At 36.6% G+C, this 24,405-nt stretch overlaps 2 protein-coding genes across 4 annotated transcripts; one reads left to right on the top strand and one right to left on the bottom strand.

Moving 5' to 3' along the window:
- Positions 1 to 1,441: 1,441 nt before the first annotated feature.
- LOC101887782 (uncharacterized) lies at positions 1,442 to 2,465 on the top strand. The gene is made up of 2 exons (XM_005179282.4): positions 1,442 to 1,606; positions 1,670 to 2,465. The coding sequence occupies exons 1-2, from the start codon at positions 1,582 to 1,584 to the stop codon at positions 2,380 to 2,382; spliced, it is 738 nt and encodes a 245-aa protein (XP_005179339.1). The 5' UTR covers positions 1,442 to 1,581; the 3' UTR covers positions 2,383 to 2,465.
- Positions 2,466 to 5,882: 3,417 nt separating this feature from the next.
- On the bottom strand, positions 5,883 to 17,069 carry LOC101901351 (solute carrier family 52, riboflavin transporter, member 3-A). Of its 3 annotated transcripts, XM_005179275.4 has the most exons (4): positions 16,660 to 17,069; positions 16,140 to 16,548; positions 6,581 to 7,811; positions 5,884 to 6,516 (listed from the first exon to the last, which is right to left on the bottom strand). In XM_005179275.4, the coding sequence occupies exons 2-4, from the start codon at positions 16,367 to 16,369 to the stop codon at positions 6,319 to 6,321; spliced, it is 1,659 nt and encodes a 552-aa protein (XP_005179332.1). In that variant the 5' UTR covers positions 16,370 to 16,548; positions 16,660 to 17,069; the 3' UTR covers positions 5,884 to 6,318. The 3 variants fall into 3 exon arrangements, with proteins under 3 accessions (XP_005179334.1, XP_005179332.1, XP_058974393.1); XM_005179277.4 differs by lacking the exons at positions 16,140 to 16,548; positions 16,660 to 17,069 and adding an exon at positions 7,892 to 8,023 and having other exon boundaries at positions 5,883 to 6,516; XM_059118410.1 differs by lacking the exon at positions 16,140 to 16,548.
- Between the last annotated feature and the right edge of the window lie 7,336 nt (positions 17,070 to 24,405).

Below are 24,405 nucleotides of genomic sequence, written 5' to 3'. Positions count from 1 at the left end.
TATATTAATCCAAAATCAATAATTTCTAAAGCTATCTAAATTCTCTTCTCATTTTTTATACCCTCTACTATTCTATGGATGATATATTACCTTTGTGATTCCGTTTGTAACGCTTCGAAATACTCATGTTAGACCCTGCAAAGTATATATTTATTAAGTTCGTAAATGGGCAATGTCGGTCAACGTTTTTGGATAGCTCCCATATAACGGTACCTTCCAACATTCGGTATTTCAATGATTCTAAATACACTAAAGACCGGAATTGTTTCAAACTTGTTTCGCAAGTCCATGAAACAATTCCGTATTTGAAGATTTTAATGCGAGGTTTAACCCATGACAGAAAATTACATATGCCTACGAGATTTTGGTGATTTTGACAAAAAATGTCGGAAATAGCATCAAATTTTACAATAAGTTTAAATTTGTTCGAATTGGTCACCTTTGGCACGAATTATGGTCTTCCAACGGCCAATGTAACCGTCACACGCTGCCCGAATATTGCCCTGCGATATTTTGGCCCAATCCCGGGGAAGCGCTTACTTGAGGTGGTCGACACTTTGGTATTTTTAAGTGCCAACCTTGCTTTCTAAAACACTCCAGACACAATAGTCCAACGGATTGGTATCCGGAGATTATGGTGGCCATTGTGCGCTGAAAATGAAGCGAGGAACCTCATTGCACATTTTCAGCCGACCTCTTTGGCTAGTAAACACGATAATTTTGTTTGTTTACAAACTGCTGGACAACGAATGTTTTCTCATCGGAGAAACCCAAATTCGGCATTTCACCACTTTCGACCAAGCGAAGCAACTCTTTTGAGTCTATTTTCTTTCTGTTGCGGTGTAAGTTTTTGCACTTTTTGGAATTTCAATGGTTTTACCCCGAGCTCATTTTTTAATAATTGCCAAATGGAATATTGCGATATGTTCAGCTCACGAGCCATTTTTCGGTCACTGCGACGCGGGTTTCCATCAAGTCGCTTCTTTACATTTCGAACCATTTCTGCTGATGTTGCTGTTTTCTTCCGTCCACTTTCTTGACGTCGGAACGAGACACAAACGATTTATTCACATTTAAATGCTGAAGTGCTCTAACGATAGCCACTTGTGGTTTTCAAGCCAAATATAAGGAAATTACACTATCTCGCTTGAATTCCATCACGAATAACTTTTTTTCTGGAAAATTCTCACCAAAATGCATTTGTACGCTTGTAAACAATATAATGAGCTGTCACTGGAATAATTTTAACAGCTGTTGGACGAGTGGCTTAGAAATGACAGCAGTCTGAAGTTGGTTGCAGTTTTTTCATCTCACCCTGTATTTATCATAGGAATATAGTATTTTTAAACTTACCTTTAAAAATCAAGATTTCAGCAAAAACACTGATATCATACAAGCCACACACGATACAACTGGTTGCACATTTTTTCATTATTTCAAATTCATTATTTCTTTTGATTATTTCAAAAAATTGTTTGAAGTTTAATTAAAAACGTGACAATTACCAAAAATTAAAAAAAAAAATAATTTTGCAACAAAGATATTTATTTTGGCAAATTAAACTATTAAATTCATTGTGCAATGGAGCATAATCGGAAATTTACTCGTATGTTGCATTTTCAATTTATTTAAAAAATATCCATAAAGTTTATATAAATTTCAATTTTAGTTCCCGATGAAGCTTTAAAAATTCAGCGTGTTGACATCTATTTACAAGATTTAAAAGATCGCTTAAATGAACTCAGACTACAACACAATGCAGTGATACGAAATTCTGAAGATATCATAAATGAAATTGATGAAGTTTCTTCAACACTGCTTTTGGTCGATGATGCTGCGTCTGATATTACGCCAGAACGTATGACAAAAATTCGCAAGCTCATACACGAATTTGAAAAGGCAAAAGATAAGAAGTTTAATCGCACATCCCCGCAAACGCCGGAAACAAAACCTCATGTGAATATCAAGAAAATATTGGAGAATTTTGAAAAATTAAATGATAGTCATTTGCTACAAGACAGTCTGCAACTATTTCGCAGAGCTAAGGAATCATTGGATAGGATTGATTATTTTTTACAATCACCCAAGGATATAAGTGAAACCAGGAATTTGACGAGCGATATCCGTCATAAGATTAACATTTTTAGTTACAATAAAAACGAAAGCCGCAAAGAAGCAAGAGGAAATGATATTGGCAAATGTGACGATGGTATGGATGTAAGGGAAACAATTTCCAATTATGTTTCATGCTGCAGCAGTCTGAATAGTATTTCAAAGGACCACGACCATTCGGGAGAATTTACAAATTCTTTGAACGGTTATGAGGGTGACAATGATGACAGTGAATTTGATGTGTTTGCCGCCAATGCAAGAAAAAAATAGAAAATCAAATTTGAAAGAAAAATATACAAGGCCCACACAATTTATTAGCCGAATAAATAAATGAGTTCTTATGAAGTGAAAAAGTCTAGTTTATCTTAAAAAGATTATAGAGTGGGCATTAAAAAAGACCTTTAAATAACTTTTTCATCTAAAAGAATATTAAGGAGTGTATTTTAGTTAGAATACCATTTAAAGATTTCTGTAGATAGAAGACCTTTAAGAAGCTGATCTACAATTGAGATATTTAATAGATGAAATAATTTTAAACGATATAGAAAAAATAACTTTTGAGAGGACTACTAAAGAAATAACAACTACCAAAGGTCTTCTGTAGATGAAAGATAAGACACATTCTATGAACAGCATCTTTTAGAAGTCTTTAGTAAAAAAGAAGATGTCAAGGCATTTTTTGCAGGTCTTTACATATAGAATGCCGCTATAAAACCCTTTAAAGGTCTCCCATAGTCGGAAGGCATCCCACGTGTCTTATATAAGTGCCTCGTTTTCTGGAACTTCTTTCGAAATAAACCTTTAAAATCAGGAATCAGGAGATGTCTTAAGAGGTTGAAACATCCGTCTACCTTCGTGTTCTGAAATCAAAGATCTTCTGGAGTGATATGGGGTAGGTTTGGTAGGGCAATTAAAGAGCTGCGGCATATTGAGCAAGAGCCTTATATAGGTGTCTCGTTTTCTGGAGCTTCTTTCGAAAAAAAAACCCTTAAATTCCCAGAAATCAAAAGTTGTCTAAAATAATTGAAAAATCCGGTTACCTTCGCGTTCTAGATTCAAAGATCTTCTGGAATGAGATGGTGTAGTTTTGGTAGGTCAATTAAAGAGGAGGCACCACAGCTTAGCACTTGTATTTTTAGATCTCAATGGTCAGGGTCTCCTCGTCGGTAACCGAAGTGCTCGCGTCTAGCGGCTTGAGGAACTACAAGGTTGTCCATATTCGACGGACCCATCTGGCAACGCCACAACTTTTGACAGAGATGTCACATCGCTTAATGACATACCGCGTTTGAAGCGTCAGTCCAAGCAGATTTTTACCATGAACCAATACACGCCACGCGAGCGCTCTGAAATTTACAATCAACAGAAGAAGTCAATTGTGAAAACTCAACGTGCTTTTAAAATGTGAGAAGTGCGCCTTCTAAGAACACCATTAAGCGTTTATACGAAAAATTTTCGACTGGTAGGGCTCTTTCTGATTGATTTGCATTTGTTCCCGTACAAAATTCAATTGACGCAAAGAATGTTGCCTGCGGACAAGCCTCGTCGAATGGAATGGGCCCAAAGGTCCGTCGAATATGGGCAACCCTGTACTACTTTTGAATTTATTTATTTCAATTTCCATCGTAAACTGTGGTGGTGCCTTTTCTGCGGGAAGAGATATGATACGGATTAATACTCTTAGTTTCGCCCTACCGCTCTTGGGGTTCTCGGCAAATTATGGGTTACAAAATATCCAGTTCACCTCTTTGGATCAGTCACCTTTACGTTGTTAAAACTGACTGAGGTAATATTATCCTTTTCTTCAGGGTTCGAGAACGGTTTAACCGTAGCCCACAACCATATCATATCGGTTCTAATGTTGAAACACTTCATATGGTCTAGCCACTTGTTCCTCTCATGCTCCTGCTTTGACTTATGGGATCAGTAGCGTTAGAAAGACGGGGATCATCACGCTCATTTGCTAATCCCGCTACCCTTTCTGGAAAGTTTGATCGACCAGCAGGTATATACCGAGTGGCTACAGTCCCCTGAAGCGAAGGTTGGTGAACTCTCTTAATTCTGGCCAATGATTAAGCAAAGTGCGGGTTTAGAGGTTATGGAATCGAGCGATCTGCTTTTGGAGACGATTATTGGAATAGGGTCTGACCCAAGTCATGGGTTGCGTTATGTGTGGCGAACTGTGAGACTCTCCTCTTATTCGTTTGGATCCGATATGCATGCTGTGACATTCGATGGTGTGGATATAAAAAACCTGCTAATATAGTGGGTAATTAACAGTTGTGGAGATTCTTGAACCTGAGAATAGTCTTAATTTAATCAGGCTATGTAGTACCGTTGGATCATATAATCCATCTTTGCAGAGCCGACGGGGATTTAAATCAACCACATTCGTTTGAATTCCAACATATAATCGCCCTTGGGCTCTCATTCTATTTATACTCTACACCACATAGTGGTAAGGGTATTATGTCTTTGTGCATTTGTTTGTAACATGGAGAAGGAACCGAGATACTTACTTTTGGGGATCTTCATAGAATCACTTCCTGAGTCGATTTATGCATGTCAGTCCGTCCGTTCGTCCATGTATTTATGTGAACAGAATGCAGGTCGCATTTATTATCCGATTGAAATGAAATTTTGCAAAAAATATGTGCTTGGCCCAAGGACGAACCCTATTGAAATTGGATCAGATTTAGATATAGCACCCATATATCTTCAACCGATTTCGAGTTAATTGTGCACCAAATGGCTAATATAAGTCCAAATGACCTGTATTTTGGTACATCCCACCGAATTCAGTCTAGAAGAAAGTAAATAAAATTTGGAGAAAATCAGTTGATATATATATGTTTCATCCAACTTTAAATCCGAAGTCCTTCACATGCGTAATAGGCACTCCAAAAGAATGATCTTTGGTACCAGATATCAGATACAGCTCTGAAATAAGTGAATCAATTTTTTTCAAGATCGCTTCAGATTTGGATATAGCTCCCATATATATCCTCAACTGATTTCCTGTTAATTGTGCACCAAATGTACATCGAGTTCGGAGAAAAATCGGTTCAGATATAGCTATAGCTCCCATATATATGTTTAATCCGATTTGGTGTTTAAATCCCTCACATTCGTTATATGCATTCGTCAGCAATGATATTTAATACCAGTTATCAGATGTAGCCTAGAAATACCTCTGCCAAATTTTATCAATATCGGTTCAGATTTGTATATAGGTCCCATATACATATATTTCTAATACGATTTCAGGTTCATTGTACAAACAATGGTTAATATCAGTCAAAAAGTCCTGAATGTTAGTACACCCGAACGAATTCAGACTAGAAGCAAGTAAATCGAATTCGGAGAAAATCGGTTCAGAAATAGCTGTAGCCCCCATATATATGTTTCATCCGATTTGGGGATTTAAGTCTCTCAAATTCGTAATATGTATTCGATAACAATGATATTTGCTACCAGATATCGTATAAAGCTCGGCTTATATCAGTCCAAATGGAATAAATTTCGGGACGTACGTTTACATTTTCTGCAACTTGGCTCCGATACATATATTTTTTAATATAATCCTTTTCCAAGTGATATCATGCTCTCTATGGCAAACTATAACTGCTCTAAAGCCAAATGTTGATAGGTGGTATGATCTACTTGAAATAAATTCTTTTGTTACGGGAGCTCTACTAAATATGCATAGTGGTGTAGGGTACCCGACTTTTGAATTTTCCTTATAATAAAACAATTTATTTGAATCTTTTTAACACATAATTATTCTTTCCAAATAACGCCAATTAAATAATACTACAATTTTTAAATAACAATGTAACAAAAAAAATAAAATAATTTATAGCTCAGTGTAAATACTGATGCATGCTGCTGATTTTGAAAATAAAACGCTGTATACAATTTGTTCCACATATCACACTTAACTCTGAAGATACACAGAGATGACTTTTCTATAAAAGAAACTAATTTTTTATGGGAGCTTATTCCTCTCCCCTCTTCATAAAAAAATTAAACTTTCATGATAGTGTTCTGTTTATGGCTTCTGTTAAACCAGAGTTTTACATTTTGAATTATTCCAATTTTCTTTTAATATCATATGATTGTTGTAAACACTAGCCAGAATCTAAGTACGTATAAAAATAATGATAATAATATTTAGTTAACCTTACAAAATATTATATTGTCTTTCTAACACTCTTCATAGGCTGCTGTAAAACTATTTGTATAATTGACTATAATAAATATAAGTATGGAACCAATGAGAGAACCCAGCTGCGTTAAAGCTCCAGTCCAGACCAGGGATTTACCACCCTGGGCACGCATAACAGTTGTTATACTCAATTTGATGTAACTGACCAATCCTATTAGCAATGTCCACGTTATGATCTGTAAAAACAAGTAAAGATTTATTTGGGGATAATCGATATATAAGGAATGAGGATTTACTCACCACTAAAACTGATCCAGCTGTGGTACCATGCAATGGTGGATATGGACTCATGGCTGCTGTGACAAATACATAGGCCGCTAGCAAACTGGCCACACCAGTGAGGCTTAAAATACTACGCAGGGAGGTATGTGGCAAGAATATGGCCAGGAAACAGGCCAATGGATTTGCTATCACACTTAGAGTAGCCGACAGATGATAGGCTTGACCACCATACGGCAAACAGGAATATGATTGTATGCTGTTAAATACACCATTGGCAAAGAAGCTTACAGTGCCGATTAGCAGTAGCAGGAACACATAGACCCGTGATGATATTTCAGGTGCCATTTCATCAACAATTTTATTTTGGTTATCATCCATCTCGCTGACTGTAGATTTATTGCCATTGGCTTCGAGTGTTGTGGGCGATGTTTTCGTGTCTCTTGAGTAGACATAATCATTACCTTGACCCACTTTTACCGCAGCATATTGTGTTCGCGACAATTTCAAACGATCAAGCAATGTAAATCCGGCACAACTCAGCAACATCATGACGAAGACAAAGATAAAGAAATCTTCCGTACCAAAACGTGGAGGGGGAACATATTTTTCATAAACTGGCTCTCCAGTCTCAGTTGTGTTGACTAGCCTACATTCCGCCGAACCACCAATACCCTGTATCAAAGCCACCACACTGGGCAACAGACCACTAAGGCCTTCTCCCACAAAATAGGTGATTAAATAGATTTCCCGAAATCTTCCCATATAGGGCATAAATAACACTGAACTGGTACACGCTGTAAAGGCTGTGAATATCGTCAATGCAAACAAAGCCACACTGTGTTGTCCGCCAAACACCACTGCAGTTTTGTCATAGAAAAATGCCGTTAAAATTGCCGATAAAGTGCCGGTGGCCAATAGGATATAAATCATGGGAGCATCATTTCGTTTGCAAAACTTTTGTATTAGCGTATAGGTTAGAGGGCCGAGATTACCAATTTGTACCATGACACTTAAATAGGAAGGTAAACTCCAACCCTCCGGTGCCACCTCCACCAACAACGGCAGTTGTATAAATGTACCATTTATGCCAATCCAGGTTCCAATTCCGAAGAATATGGCCAATATATCGACAATGACACTTCGATTTTCGAAGAATTTGCCTAGGCCCAATATTATTTTCATCTTTGTACTAGCTCTGGGCTTATCTCGTCGCTGCAACAGTGAACTCTCCTCCGATGGTTCCAATGGCCTAGAAATAAACACATACACATACACACAATGTGAATTAATAATAATTTATTTAATTTATAATAAATATTAAATATTTACTCGTAATTCGCATGATTGCGGAATGTGAATATAGATCGTAATGTTCTCATTGAGATTAGACTTGAGACTGAAGTATTATTTACTGACGACGGCAGCAAGTTATTTGACTTTGTAACAATAAACAAAGTAAATCATATGTTTAGATAAGATTTGGGCATAGTTTGTAACGCTTATAGCTTTGTTAGAGAGATTGTGGTTAGCATTTGATATGATGCTTTATGAGCCCTAATGAGAGGAAAAATTATCTATGGTGACAAAAAGATTTTAGTTTTTACACTAGCCTACGGATGTTTGAGAGGTAAGAAGATTACTTATGGATAACTATAACCTCAGCCATATGGCTGGAGAGAGTATATATCATTTCAGGTTTCAGAACCTAGGTCTGTTAGGATTAAATCCGGACATTTGGAGTCGATTTAGCGATGTCCGCCGTCCGTCTGGCTGGATGGTCCGCACGAAAACTCTCGAAGGGAGTATCCGATCCAAACTTGGTACATCGTAATATTATTATCAAACTTAGAACGAGTTTGGAGATGGACAATATCGGTCCACTCCTTCTGGTACCTCCCCCACAAAAGGTCGAACTTTTCAAAGAAAATATTTTACTGCACAGAAAGAGAAAGGCTTATCCAAATTTGCCCAAACTTTGCAAATCCTAATGTTTGCATCAGTGCTAGGTCAGGTGCTAAAATGGACAATATTGGTGCACTCCATCAAGTACCTCCCCCACATAGGGGTTAAAATTTTGAATAATTATAACTCTGATAAAATGTGATGTACGAGTTCGGTTGTCTTCAAATTACACACATCACAATATTTTTACTAACCCGAAGTCTGGTGTAAAAATGGAATGTATCAGTCCACTCCTTCTAGTACCTCCCCCACAAAGGGTCAAAATTGTGAATATCCATTAAGCTCTTAAAACGCGCCATGCCATTCAGGTTTGGTACATCTCAATATTTTAATCAACTCAAGATATGTTATAGAGATGGTAGAGATTGGAGCATTACTTCCCCCCCCCCCCCCCAAAGGGTAAAAGTTCGGAATACCCTTGAAACTCATAAAACGCAATATTAGCATCCGATGCCATTTAGATTTGGTACATCTAATTATTTTAATCAATACAAGATCTGTTATAATGATGATAGTGATCGGATCATTTCTTCTGGCACCTCCCCCACGAAAGGTCAACATTTGGAATATCCACTAAACTCTTAAAACGCGAAATTAACATTCAATTCTGTTCAGACTTGGTACATCTCAATATTTCTATCAGCACAAGATCTGTTATGAAGGTGGTAGAGATCGGAGCATTTCTTCTGGCACCTCCTCCCCAAAGGGTCAAAGTTTTGAATAACCAAAAACGATTATAATATCCGAAATAAGCATCTGGTTTCCTTCATATTTCACACATCCCATTATTTCTACTAACACATGATATGCTGTGAAGATGGGATATATCGGTCAACTCCTTCTGGCAAAGGGTCAAAATTTTGAATATCCATGAAGCTCAGAAAATGCAAAATTAGCATCCGATGCCATTCAGATTTGGTACATCCCAATATTTCAATCAACACAAGATTTGTTATACAGATTGTGGAGATCGGATAATTTATTCAGGTATCTCCTTCACATAGGGCTCAAGATTTTAAAAAACAAAACGCTCAAAGGGAGCGATATAAGGAATCCACCTCTCTTCAAACTTCACACATACAAACATTTTTGCTAACACAAGATCTGTTGTGAATATGATATATATCTGCGAGCCCCTTCTGGTATTTCTCCCACAAAGAGTCACAATTTTCAATATTTTTATCTGTCATAACTTGCGAAACAATTCAGCGATTCTTCACAACTTGCTATATCTAAATATTTCTCCCAAACCAGAAACCCAAGGCGAATGTGGAATTTATGATTCCGCATACAATTGGATAAAAATTTTTCTTGTTATTTTGCTCATACCAATATTTGTGTCTGTATTAGATGAAGTATGAAAATGGAATACTTCGGCCGACTATATGTGGTACCTCACGGACATTTCAGCATTTTCTAAAAATGATCACATATCGCACATATAAAGTGAAGGAAGTAGCCAATGTAGTCTAAACATGGCACGTCACAATATTTATATCGTATTTATTTAGATCCGATACGAATTGGACAATATTGGCCCATTCTTTCGGAATCTACTCCATAGAGGGTCAACAATTTGAATAATGATAACAAAAGTCAAAATATATTTAAATAATCGAATATTGGCTGACGGTATACATATGTCGGATTGATACTTTTTAACTTATTTTGTTTTAAAATTGATCGTTTACTTTATTATTTGGGTATATGTCAAGCTTTTCTGTGTTCCAGACCGCAATATTGCAATATAATTGGTGATGAAGGAGTTGGTAAATTGGCTACACACGGATCTGAGCCAAACGATAAAATTAATGAGCTATTAAATATTTAAGGTAAACATTTTTAAGTCTCTCTAATCCCTAGCACCTTGTTCCTTGTTTTTTTAAAGGAAAATTTTCTTTTACGTTCAAATTGGATCACTAACCCATACTCTTTTCCCATGTAGTGCCTTTTTAATGGCAAAGCTTTAGCGCTGGAAAATATGATCATAATATTGGCGATCGAGAATCACTTTCAGCAATTATTTCCAGCAGCTTAACATCAGAAGAAATAGATTAGTTACCCAAATTGCAGTGATATGAATGGTGATTATGTGTTTCCATTTGCACCAGAAATGTACCTGAAACATTATCATTAATTGTTTTGGCGGTGAGACATTTGGCAGACATTTTATTGTTGCTCTGGTATATTGCTTATCACTGCAACAATTCCATTCGCTAATTGTTATGACATGGCTATATACATATATACAACTTTATGAAAGAAATCATGCGGGGAACTATAAATAGGTTGTCGTTTTTTTTTTCCTACGTTTTTTTTTTTTTTGGTATTGAGATTTAATTGTCCAACCTTAATGGATAAACATCAGATCCATACATGTATTTTGAAGAGTATATGTCGTCTTCGTATTGTTGTTAATGTTAGCTCTTAATGCGAAATTGATCAGTTTGACACACCTTTTGCAACTAACATGCTCCATAACATAAACCACGTTAAAAAAAAGCGAATTTAAGAACTAATAGAATGGTTATCGAACTAACTCCACCAATTTCTTGTCTTCAGCTTAAACTGCCACTATTCAACTAATGAGAACAAATTATTTATGCAGGTCATAAAACGACTCAAATGATATGCAATGTAATTGGTTTCGTTGTTGTGAATGGATAATTAAGCCTCATTAGGGGAAATTTGTTGACGTTGTTGTGTTGTTGATTCCACACCAAATTGTTTTAAGTAGTGGCGAAAAATTGAAATTTTTTATATTTTTTAAATAACCAAGTGTCAATTCTTTGGAAATCTAGCCAGACGTATTTTCTAATTCCTGTGAGAGAGCGACGAGGAATTATGTTATTATGTAGGAATTATGTGTACAGCGAAGATTTACTGTGGTGTGTAACAGACAAACCATTCCCCTCCAACAATCACTGGAGACAAAAAGGTTAGAATTAAAATCACACCTTGTGACGACATACATATACTGAACCGACAAACCAGATGTATCACTTTCAAAAGAACTGAAATCCACTGTGGAATATATTTCACGCCTATCTAAACTCGCTTCAGGTAATTGATTAAAAGTTGCCTCTAATAGTAAGGTTTCGTTGGGTTTACTTTTAGACAAATACTTCAGTCATCCTAAATAGAGAAGAGAAAGAATACAAGATCTTTGGGAAAGTTGAAAAATATCTGCGCATAAAGACGCACACCGAAGAGCATTTGAAAAATGGTAAATTTTCGACTGTTTAAGTCTTGACAGAGGTAGTAGTTGTTGTTGTTCCTTTCTGCTAAACTGGCTCTGAATCTAAGTTAATGAATTCAACTACCTTCACAGGCTGTAACTAAAAATCTTCTGGAGTGAGTAGGGTAGGTGTGCGGGCATGTGACGCATGCAGCCGACGTATTTCAGCTTCAATGGATTGGTAGTGGACTCCGAGGATGACATTCATACTATAGGTGTTAATGGCATCTGCAACTGCATCAGTATAAATACCACTCAGACCTGCCTGATGGGCTTCTTGATCTAGAGGCTCTCTTTTGTAGCAATGGTCCTCCCTTCCTGGATGTAGGTCATATTTTCTTATGGTCTCTACCTCATGTAGAAGTAACATTGTCTATATAGGTCAGATAGCCCTTCGTACCGCTCAATTAATGACAATTTGTAGACTTTAACACCATTTTTCTATCGACTTCATTGGCATTTGCAGATTATGAAACTCGTTCGTATATTGGATCCTGATACTTATAATTATAAGGGGTTTCTTCACATCACGGTAGGTTTGGTAGGGACGACCTTTATTCTATAGGTGTTAATCTTATCTCTGACTGCATCTGTATGAATACCACTCAGACCTGATAGGCTTCTTGATCTACAGGCTCTCTTTTATAGCATTACACTTACCATTCAAAATCGTGTAGGACCTTCCTGACACACTAGTAGGGTATAGGTCATATTTTTTTATGGTCTTTACCTCATGTGAAGTAACATAGTCTATGTCCTATATAGCCCCCTGTACAACTCAATTAATACAATTAAATATAATTTTTCTACCGACTCCATTTACATATGCAGATTGGACCATTCGAACATTGAACCTCATTTTTAAAATAGTGTAGATCCTTCCTCAAACGCCAGTTGGATGTAGGTCATATCATGTGAAATAACATTGCCTATGTATGCCATTTTGCCGCCGGTACCGCTCAATAAATGATAATTTGTAGACTTTAACAGCATTTTTCTACCGACTTCATTGGCATTTGCAGATTATGAAACTCGTTCGAATATTGAATCCTGATACTTATATTTATAAGGGTTTTCTTCACATCACGCAAAAAAATAAGGTGATATTTTCTCTTGTTTTAAAGAAATATTGGTGCATTAAAATTGCATAGCAACTAAAAATTCGAAATGTTTTCAGGCAATTTTGACAATCATAAGCTTATTTAAAGTTTATTGACCCACACATGCAATATTTTTTAAAAAAAATAATAACACCATTTTTGATTGTAAACAATTGTTATTGTTGCGACTAAAATATAGTATGTTTCTATTTATATGCCAGACATGTTGATATCGATTCTAACTTAATCTGAATCATAATATAAAAAATAAAAAATTGCGGTACCGACATATAAGAACAGAGGAAAAGTTGGGAGTCGCAAGATTAAACTTTTGTTAGCATTTGCAGTGCTTTTTATTCTTAATACCTCAATTTTGTTAGTTAAGTTGAAAAGTCATCGACACGATTTTTTTGTGATTTTTATGCTCCGAAATTGACTTATGCCAGAAAACCTCTTATGTATTTCAAGCCTCTTCCCTTCGATGATAGTGTCAATAGGAATACTACTAAGACCGATAGTTGACTTCTGGTAAATTTCAGTAGTTCAAGAAAGTGAAGCGTTAAGAATTATAAAATCTGGCGATTAGTGACCATCAGACCTGTTGACAAGATGATTTGATATGGCTAACTATGGCATATGTCCATTATCCGCTGCAACAAGACGTAGAATAGTCTGCGCAATTTGGATAGAAATCCGCTATTGACTTCCAAACACATATGTGTTGGCGATTTACGTAAGACACACCTCTATGTCAATAGTTCCATATTATTACATATTAATAGACACTTTCTCAAGTGAGTTAAGTCTGTATTGAACTGAATGATGTATAGGAACTCCCTCTCCATCCTTTTCAAAACGTTAAGACCATCACTATTTTGAAGGCTAAAATTTTCCAAAATATTCAATTAATTTATAGCTATTAGCTATCTTATCCAGGAGTTCGCTGCAAAAACTAATCGCAGATAGGAGAGGCAACATTACTTCGAGTCGATGTTTTGAAAAAATGATTATCATTATTTGGAATTTATTTCAATTCCACCGTGAAATCAATTCGAGCACGAAAGAAGTTAAAAAGAAGTAAATTCAGCCGGGTCGAACTTTGAAAACCCTCTACCATTTGGAACGAATTTGGAAATTTTCAAACAATAAAATCCCTTTAAAATGCTGTTAAAATCTTAAAAATACCAAATATAGCCCTTATATTGGGATCCATACGACGTGGACCTATATAGACATTGTTTGTTATAAGCCATTACCATATTATAAATGGGTATAATGTAGCATCTTCAAAATACCGTATATAGGGAGGTACCGTTATATCGGAGCTATACGAAGACTTTGACCTGCATAGACAGTTTTCTGTCACAGGCTGTAGCATCCATTACGAACTTCAAATACGACATCTCAAACAATTCCGGTAAGTATTGTACTTAAATCGTTCAAATACCGAATATAAGGAGGTACTGATATATGGTGCCTATACGAAGACCTGGACCTGCATAAAAAGTTTTGTCTCACAGACTGTAGTTTCCATTACGAACTCTAAATACGTAATTTGAAACTACTCCGGTGAATAAATTTGCTAAAATCATCAAAATACCGAATATTGGGAGGTGCCGTTATATGGGAGATATACGGAAACGTGAACCTACGTTTTTTTTGTCATAGGCTGTAGTACCCATTACGAACTTTAAATACTTAATTTGTTACAATGCCGGTGAATAATGTCGCACAAATCATAAAAATACCGAGTATTGGGAGGTACTGTCATATGGGGGCTGCATACCAACATTTTTGTCATAGGCTGTAGCACCCATTACGAACTTAAAATGTCGTTAAAATCATTAAAATACCATTATATAGGGGCTATACGAAGGCGTGAACCTGCATACGATTTTTCCATAGGTTGTAGTAAGCAAGATCTCCCAATATGAAATTTGAAACGATTCCGGTGAATAATGTTGCTGAAATAAACAAAATACCGAATATTGGGATCTACCGTTATATGGGAGCTACACGAAGACGTGTGCCTGCATACAAAATGTTTGTCATAGGCTGTAGTTGCCAATACGAACTTCAAATAGAAATTTGAAATAATTCCGGTAAATACTGTCGCTAAAATCTGGAAAATACCGAATATCGGGAGGTACCGTTATATGGGGGCTCTACGAAAACGTAGACCGACATGGCCCATTTACGAACTTAACCTGCCTATTGGTAAACTATGATGTATACAAAATTTTAAACTGCTATCTCAATTTGTTCGAAAGATGGCGTGATTACAACAGACAGACGGACATCGCTAGATCGTCTTAGAATCCAGAATATAGATACTTTGTATGGTCTATTATAAATATTTCGAGGAGTTACAAACGGAATGACAAAGTTAATATACCCTCCATAGAATGGTGGAGGGAATAAAAACCGACAATTCTGAAAACGAGGCAGACAAAAAAAAAAAAAGGTTGAAAAAATCGCTGCAGGTAAACTGGCTTACAATTAAAAAATAGATAAATAAATAACAGCAAAAAAAAAAGATAAAAAACAAAAATTTTTGCAAGTAACAGGCCTAAGGTTCTTCTCTAACCACTGTCTTTGCTGGACTTTGATATTTTTACAAAATGTGCAAAGATTTCGATTTCATATCAAAAAATTTTAGCTAAATTTTAAATCACAGTAGATTATCTCAAATATTGTGTTTCAATTCGTAAACATTTTCCAAAATTGACCTTGTATTGGTCTCATAATATGACCGATTACAAGTAACGATACAATCCAATACTACCCAGTGATAAGCAACATTGTATTGGCCTAACATTAATCACGTTAAACGTTAATTGTTATGACTGTTTAATGTTTAATTTCAGTCAACAGAGAATAAAACAAAAGAAAAACAAATGAGCGCCACGATGCTAAAATGCATGTTTGTCTAGGTCTAAAATTGAAAGTGGTGCAGTTGTGTGTCAATTCCACAAATTATTTTTATTCCTCTTGTTTGCTTGGTTTTAAAAGCGGCATTTCTTTTTATTGTTAAGATACCGCCGAGCTGTACACGAGACAAGCAAATATTCAATAAATCTGCGCGTGATACATTCAATTGACTTTGCCGTCATCAAATGACACTCAATTAAAAAAATAATTTACAAAAGTTACGTAAGCCAAACTTGTTGCATTTCAATACCACTAAACTTGGAAAGGTTTTGAGCCACATTAAAAATAAACAAGCTTCAACTCAGTGTGTGGAAAGATTTCCATGGAAATCTCTGTGCTTTCTTACCTCTCTTGATACGGCTGATGTGGTGTGAAATTTGAGACAACTGATGAATCGTCACTTGAAGACGCCAACGGTATGGAGTAGACTGTTTGGTTACTTGTTCGATGATATTCATTACCATTGTCCGCTGTTGTGCTGCGTGAGCTGTTTAAATTATAAACTGTTGTTGATGCCTGCTCTTTATTGGAGTCGTCGTCGTTGTCGCCCTCATCGAGTTTATCTTTAGGATTCATGAGAAAATTGAGAACCAAATGGGCAGAATTGTGAGGCAGTTAGTGGCAAGTGTTTTAGCAGAGCGATAAGATTAAGATTTTAACAATGCAATATGGATTCTTAAACGTACTATCATCGATTGTTGATCAGTCTTATTTTAGTTAGGATACTCTGCACACACCACTAACGGAGGAGATTACTGCAAAACGAAAAAAAAACTGAACTGAAGTGGTTGTTTTGATCTTTTCAAGCTACGTCCAGCAACTGAGTTTGGCTGAAACTTCTTGATTTACAACACCACATTACTCACTTTGCAATAAAATAGCTTCATCATCAAATTCCCATCAATATTATGAAATATCACGTAGATTTACATAAGCTGGCTGGCTGACTGATTGATGTTTGGATACTTCTTCGTTTTACAGAACTGAAATTTGATGGTGAAATAATTTAGCACCAACTGACCCGGCGGCAAGAGGTTAACGATCTCTCAATTTGAACTCCAAGTTTCACAGACAAACAAACAACTTTCCCCCAAGCCAAGCGGCAAATGAGATTCTAATGGAAGAGAATTGGAGAAACAACAACAACAATTCAAATAGCTTTATTCAAGGTTTTTTGTTTATGTCGAAGAAACATGGGATATTTTTGGTTGGGTAACCCTCCACCCTCCCCCTTTCCATTGGCGAATAACATGTGTTCTTTGTTGTGAATGCGAGAGAATGAAAGAATATCAATAAGAATGAAAAGTCAAAGAATAATGAAAAAAATTTTTGTGAATTAGTGGACTACGTAACGTAAACGACATGTGACCCCAAACGAAGCTTGGGTAATTGGGAAAGACTTGAAGTGCAGATGCATAGAAAGGTGCAGCCATTGTACAATAAAAAGGTAAGGTATAATAAAGAGGTAGAACAGCTTCGTAAAACTATAGGAATACAGCTCTGAGGCTATGCCCGCTTCCTGTCAGACTCATTATATGCAACAAGTTGATTTCATATTTTTCATATTTGTCCTCATTTTTAAAATGAGTTAAAAGCGCGAAAAAATTAATGAAATGCCTGGATTTTCTCTCAAAAATATAATCCAAACTGTTCAATCTTTCAATTTTATGGTTAAACTGGTTAATAACTTAAATACGGGTGCCTCAATGACGGGTCTTCTAATCATTGGTTTTGAAAAAATTTTGTTCAGTGACACTTGTAAAAAAATTGTAATCAGCTGGTAGCTCTACCTTACCTTTAGGTTTGGCCGGGCCGAAATTTGAAATACCCAGTACCATTTGGAACGAATTTGGTAATTATGAAAAACGATTAAATCCGTTAATAAATTCTAATAAAATCTTAAAAGTACATAATGTAGCTGTTATATTAGGGGCTATACGACGACATGGACCGACATATTTAAATGCGAAACTTTAAAAAAATCGGTGAATAATGTAGCTAAAATCATCAAAATACCGAATATCGGGTGGTACCGTTATATGGGGGCTATACAAAGACGTGGACCTGCACAATTTTCTGTCTTAGGCTGTAGTATCATTACGAACTTCAAATACCAAAATTTGAAACAATTCCGGTAAATAATGTCGCTAAAATTATCAAAATACGGAAAATGGGGGGGGGGGGGGTGGTGTACCGTTATATGGGGCTATTCGAAGACTTGGACCTGCACAATTTTCTGTCATAGGCTGTAGTATTCATTGCGAAAATTAAATACCAAATTTTAAATAGTTCCGGTAAATAATGTCGCTAAAATCATCAAAATACCCAATGTCGGGACGTACCGTTAGATGGGGGCTACACGAAAACGTGGACCTACATGGCTTATTTCCTGTATTGGGATGTGGTATCCATTACGAACTTCAAATACCAAATTTGAAACAATTCCTGTGAATAATGTCGCTAAAATCATTAAAATACCGAATATCGGGAAGTGCCTTTGTATGAGGGCTATATGTAGACGTGGACCTGTACAGGGTTGCCCATATTCGACGGACCTTTGGGCCCATTCTAATCGACGAGGCTCGTCCGCAAGCAACATTCTTTGCGTCAATTGAATTTTGTACGGGAACAAATGCAAATCAATGAGAAAAATCCGTTGTAAAGTAGACCGAGCCATGCCCAACTGCTGAGAACGGCGTTTTTGGGATGTTCTTGGGGACCTCTCAACACTGGCTCGTACGGCAGCGATATTCTCGGCCGATCGCCTTGGTCGACTTTTATATGGCCTCTTCGGATTAGAAAGAGCCTTACCAGTCGAAAATTTTGCGTATAAACGCTTAATGGTGTTCTTAGAAGGCGCACTTCTCACATTTTTTAATGTTTTAAAAGCACGTTGACACACAATTGATTTCTTCTGTTGAATGTAAATTTCAGAGCGCTCGCGTGGCGTGGTTCATGATAAAAATCTGCTTGGACTGACGCTTCAAACGCGGTATGTCATTAAGCGATGTGACATCTCTGTCAAAAGTTATGGCGTTGTCAGATGGGTCCGTCGAATATGGGCAACCCTGTACAGGTAATTTTCTGTCTTAGGCTGTAGTATCCATTTCAAAATTCAAATACCAAATTTTAAACTATTCCTGTGAATAATGTTGCTGAAATCATCAAAGTACCGAATATCGGGAGGTACTATTATATGGGAGCTATACCAAAACGTGAACCTACAATTATAATACCAATAGTCCTGTAGACATAATATACATTTGAGCAAAATTTTATCAACCTATTTCATTTCGTTCGGAAGCTAGAGACCGACAGATGGATAGACGGACGCACATCGCAAAATCGACATAGAATTTTATGCTGATCAAGAATATATACTTTGTGTATATTTCGAGGTGTTTCAAACGGTGGAGGGTATAAAAACTATGCCAAGGGAAGACTTTAAGCTGCTTATATACCCGCACCTTTAAGGTGGGATTATATAAAGTGCTTATTTGTCTGGCTTAAATCATCGGCTGGCTTTTTCGTAGAGGAGCAATGGAGTATTAAGTTGATTTAGTTCGATTTTGGCCCTAGGCTCCTTAATTCATTGCCGAAGAAGCCAGTCGATGCCTTAAGCCAGCCAAATAAGCACTTTATGTATTCCCACCTTTAGGAGAGAGTTATGCTGATCAAATATATATACTTTATGGGGTCTATTACGAATATTTAGGGATGTTACAAGCGGAATAAAAAAGACGAATTTTAAAGGTGGAGGGGATAAAATCACACTCATAATTGTGCTATACTCTTCCCCTTTTCCAATCGAAAAAATTAGAATCAGAAAATGCCGTGCCTATCATTTCGGTGGTTTAAGTGAAAACCCCCACAATTCACCTAACTCAAAAATGTCAAAAATATTAACAACTATGAATTATTTATGAACAGAAAATAGTTTATTGGAATAGAAAAATGTTCCCCTACATGGGGATATCGAGGAATATTCCAATGAAACATTTTAATTCTTGAAAGTTCAATTTGTTTTCCAAGTCGAATGTATCAGCCATTCAGATTAAACGCTTAAGCTTACAAAATCTGTTAGAGCGACATCTGCTGGGGAACGACCCCATCTTAATATATTTTTTTTAGCGACAGCTATGTTTAATTCATATACTTAAAATTAGCATGTATTCAAACCGTAAAAGAAGAAGAATGTAGAAAGTAAAACCATAGACATAGACCAAACATAACATATTTGATTTACAAAATCTATTAAGAGATGGAGCTAAATCCGACTTACGATATCTTTTATAGATAAATGACTAATACGGTCTTCTCTAGATACTGGATCAAACGTGTGTTTCAATAGAAAAAAACGCTTAACCCTGAGGTTTGATTTTTAAACCCTCCACGGTAATATGTGATACCTCGAAACAAAAATTGAAGATCCCCACAAAGTATATATATTTTCTTGATTAACATACAATTTTTATGGATTTAGCCAAGTTTTGATATAGTCCCATATAACTGCACTCCCAGTTTTTCGTTATTTCGTCGATTTTTGTCACCGGAATAACTTCTAATTTCAATTTTGGAGTACGCAATGGGCACTACTTCCTATTCACCGGATTTATTTTAAATTTGGAATTTGGAGTTCGTAATAGGAAACGGCCTCAGATAATTATCTCGAACTTGGTATTTAAAGTTCACAATGGATACCGCCTACTATAGCTATAACTAAGACGATTTTCATCGAATATAAACGACTTTCTTCTAAGGTGAATTCCGTCGTACGTGTCAAAATCCACTTCATGTGGGCTAATATTAACAATTTGGTGACGCTATATCCAAATCTGAACCGATCTTGATAAAATTTGACACAGGTATATCAGAGCTGTTTCTGATATCTGCTAACTAATTATTAGGGAGTCCCTATTACGACTGCGAGGCACTTGAACACCAAATCGGATGAAACATATATATGGGAGCTATAGCCATATCTGAACCGATTTTCATCTAATTTGAAGTACTTGCTTCTAAGCTGAATGTCCTTAAATCTGAACCAATATTTGCATAGATATTATACATTTGGCGCACAATACTTATGAAATCGGACGACAATACAGGGTGAGATAAAAAAACGGAATAAAGTCAAATGCTTTAATTTTTACATTTTCTTTTAAAATTTAATGATGAAAGCAAATTTTTTCGGAAATAGCATCAAATTTTAGAATAAGTTTAGATTTGTTCGAATTGGTTACCTTTGGTACGAATGATGGCCTTCAAACGGCCAATTCCCGGCGAAGCGCCTGCTTGAGGTGATCGACACTTTAGTATTTTTTAGTGTCAAACTTTGCTTTCCAAAATTCTCCAGACACAATAGTCCAACAGATTGGTATCCGGAGATGTTGACCGCCATTGTGCGCTGGAAATGAAGAGATGAACCTCATTTTGTAACCATTCTTGGGTTGGCGCGTGCTGAGTGCTATGGTACTGAATTCTATTGGAATGTCCAAGGTCTGCGGCCAACATTTTTGCGTGCGCGTGCTCGCGATAATTTCTGCATTTATTCTGATGCCACAGTCAATTAATACGAGCAGAGAGCGATCATCGGCTGTTATAGCGGCCCACACCACCACCATGCCAGGCACTTGAGTTCTGGTGGCCAACGGAACGTGCACATTTTTAGGTGACCTCTTAGGCGGTGTAAATTCTTGCACCTTTTAGAATTTCCATGGCATTACCCCGAGCTCATTTTTCAATATTTGCCGAATGGAATATTGCGATATGTTCAACTCACGAGCCATTTTTTGGCCACTGCGACGCGGGTTTCGATCAAGTCGCTTCTTTACTTTTTGAACCATTTCTGCTGATGTTGCTGTTTTCTTCCAGTAACACGGTAACGAGCGATGGTATAATGAGATGTCACTGGAATAATTTTAACAGCTGTCGGACGAGTGGCTTAGAAATGACAGCAGTCTGAAGTTGGTTGCAGTTTTTTCATCTCACTTTGTGTATATGCAAGCTATATCTAAATCTGAACCTTTATTCATCAAAATTTACAGATATATTTCTGGATTGTACTAGGCACTGAATGCCGAAATACATACAATTTGGCCGAATATTAAAAATATGGCGCCCAATAACAATGAAATCGGATGAAGATATATATCTTCATCTGATCCGATATTCAACAAAATGTATAGACATTTAGGATTGCAACGGTGGGCGCCGAAATACATCCTATTTCGACGAATATTACATAAATGGCGCCCAATAAGAATTAAAACGGATGAAGATATATATGGGAGCTATATCTAAATCCGAACCGATTTATACCAAAATTGGCACACATGTTTCAGGTCTGGATTTGGCTCTGTATTCCGATTCGGACTGATATTAAGCATTTGGTGCACGTTGGGTCAAACAAAGGACTCGTGTAAAATTTTATCTAACTCGGAGTATTAATTTGACCTGCATTTTCTTCACGAAAATGTCAGATAGACGGACATCCTTAAATCGATCAGAAAGTGATTCGATAAGGATCCTCAAAATTAACTATGGATATGTCTCGTTTCCTACTTCACTTTACAAATAATTGCACAAAGACATAATACCCTGTACCACAGTGTAGTATAGGGTCTAAAGAATACAAATCCTGAGGATCAGCATTTCCTCATCGAACTTTTCTCGTAAAATCGAATTTTTCCAATATCTCTTCTCTATCTTTTTCTCTGATCAGTGGATATATATTTCGAAATAGTGTTTCAAATCTAACAACGTTAATTAATCTAAGTTTACACGCAGCATAATCGCTGGCCATAACATACAAATTATATAACTGCAGCACCTTTCTAACCAACCAGCAATTGGGCGGAGGGGTTGGCTGGCCACGATTTGTGGCTGTGCAAATGAAACATTTGTGAAAAATCTACAAACATTGGTGATTATTGGTAATACAAACGAGAACAGGAGAACTACAGAACAGAGGAATTTTACGAAAAAAAAAAAAACTGAAATACAGTAGGACATGGTTACAATGAACATGCTACACAATCAGAGACCTATAGGGGCTCCACTCAGTAATTTTTTTCTCACATAGCTAACATTGGATATAGAATATCGGAATATTTACCAATTTTTGTCATTTGTAGCTATTTTCACCTGTAATTTGCTCTGGCCAGCGATGACCCAGCATCTCTCAAGTGCAAGAATTCTGGCGCACAAGGATTTTCGGTCATGACTAAGCGTTTGAGATTGAATGCACCGAATTTAAGTGTGTGCATGTGTGTGAGTGTGTGCTTGGGGAATTTCGGGGTGGGGTCTTTGGGTATTCAATTCACATTCGTGGCCATTCGCTGGCGCGGTGGTGAGATGCTGGTGTATTGTTGTGAACCGTAATTATGGTTATTAATCGACTTGGAAATTGGCTGCTAATTTGCAGTTTAGTTGGAAATCCTGGCCGTTGGCTGGCAATTTAGAAATAAATTATAGCTTGAAAATAAACAGCAACAACATGAGCTCAACTAACAGCAGCAACAACAACAACAACGGCAACAACGCGTATGTAAGCATCCACAATGAGTTGTTGTTGTTTTGTTGCTTGTATCAAATCAATGCAACAACATGAAGTGTACAACTTTGTGGCAACAATTGCTGCCATGGCCTCATCTTTCCATTGATGCTGCCCGGTTGCCTCCGAATGACTGGTGTTCTCTTTCTCCTCATATTTGTGGCAGCATATGTACAAATGCATGTATGTAGGTATGTACGTTTAAGACAAATGTTTGTTCGTTGCTGTGGTCGTTTTCTTTTTGGTCTCCCCAAGTCTTCTTTGAAATTTTCTTGTTCTGACATGAAGCTGTAACGTGAGACTTGTGTAATTTGTTGCAACTGTAAAGCGTAGCTAGGGAACACCTTAACAGGCCAATGCCGGGTGAGCTAGCTCTATGGCCAATGCACCATCTAATGTGTTTGAAATATCATGAACATATTCATCATTGCTACAAGTGGGCTAGGTAGCCAGCAGGGATGGAATAGTTGAGGCCTCTACTAATTATTCTTAGGACTTTAGGGGCCTGAGAACATCTTTTTCGTATAGAAAAAATATGTCCTGAGGACATGTTTTTCGTATAGAAAAAAATGTCCTAAGGACATATTTTTCCCTATAGAAAAAAATGTCCTAAGGACATCTTTTTCCCTATAGAAAAAAATGTCCTAAGGACATCTTTTTCCCTATAGAAAAAATGTCCTGAGGACATCTTTTTCCCTATAGAAAAAAATGTCCTGAGGACTTCTATTTCCCTATAGAAAAAAATGTCCTGAGGACATCTTTTCCTCTATAGAAAAATTTCCTGAGGATATAATTTTCCCATCCTCCCATCTTTTTCCCGTATACTCCCATCTTTTTCCTGCTGACAATATTCTTTCTTTTAACATTTTTGCTCCACAGTCTATGTTTTTTTTTCTTCTGTTTTCCCAACCACGAATCCTGACAAGAAAATATAGTTGCCGAACAACAGCTACACCTTCATTGTGAAAAATTAGTCAAAATGTGATGAGCACATCATAAACTAGTTGGCGTGGAGTGAATGTGTGTTTTACGATGGAAAATTATTTTGTGAAAACTC

This window comes from Musca domestica, unplaced genomic scaffold (genome assembly GCF_030504385.1).
Source record: "Musca domestica strain aabys unplaced genomic scaffold, Musca_domestica.polishedcontigs.V.1.1 1, whole genome shotgun sequence".
In the NCBI taxonomy this organism is placed as follows: domain Eukaryota; kingdom Metazoa; phylum Arthropoda; class Insecta; order Diptera; family Muscidae; genus Musca; species Musca domestica.
This window is presented reverse-complemented; position numbering and strand designations above follow the sequence as displayed.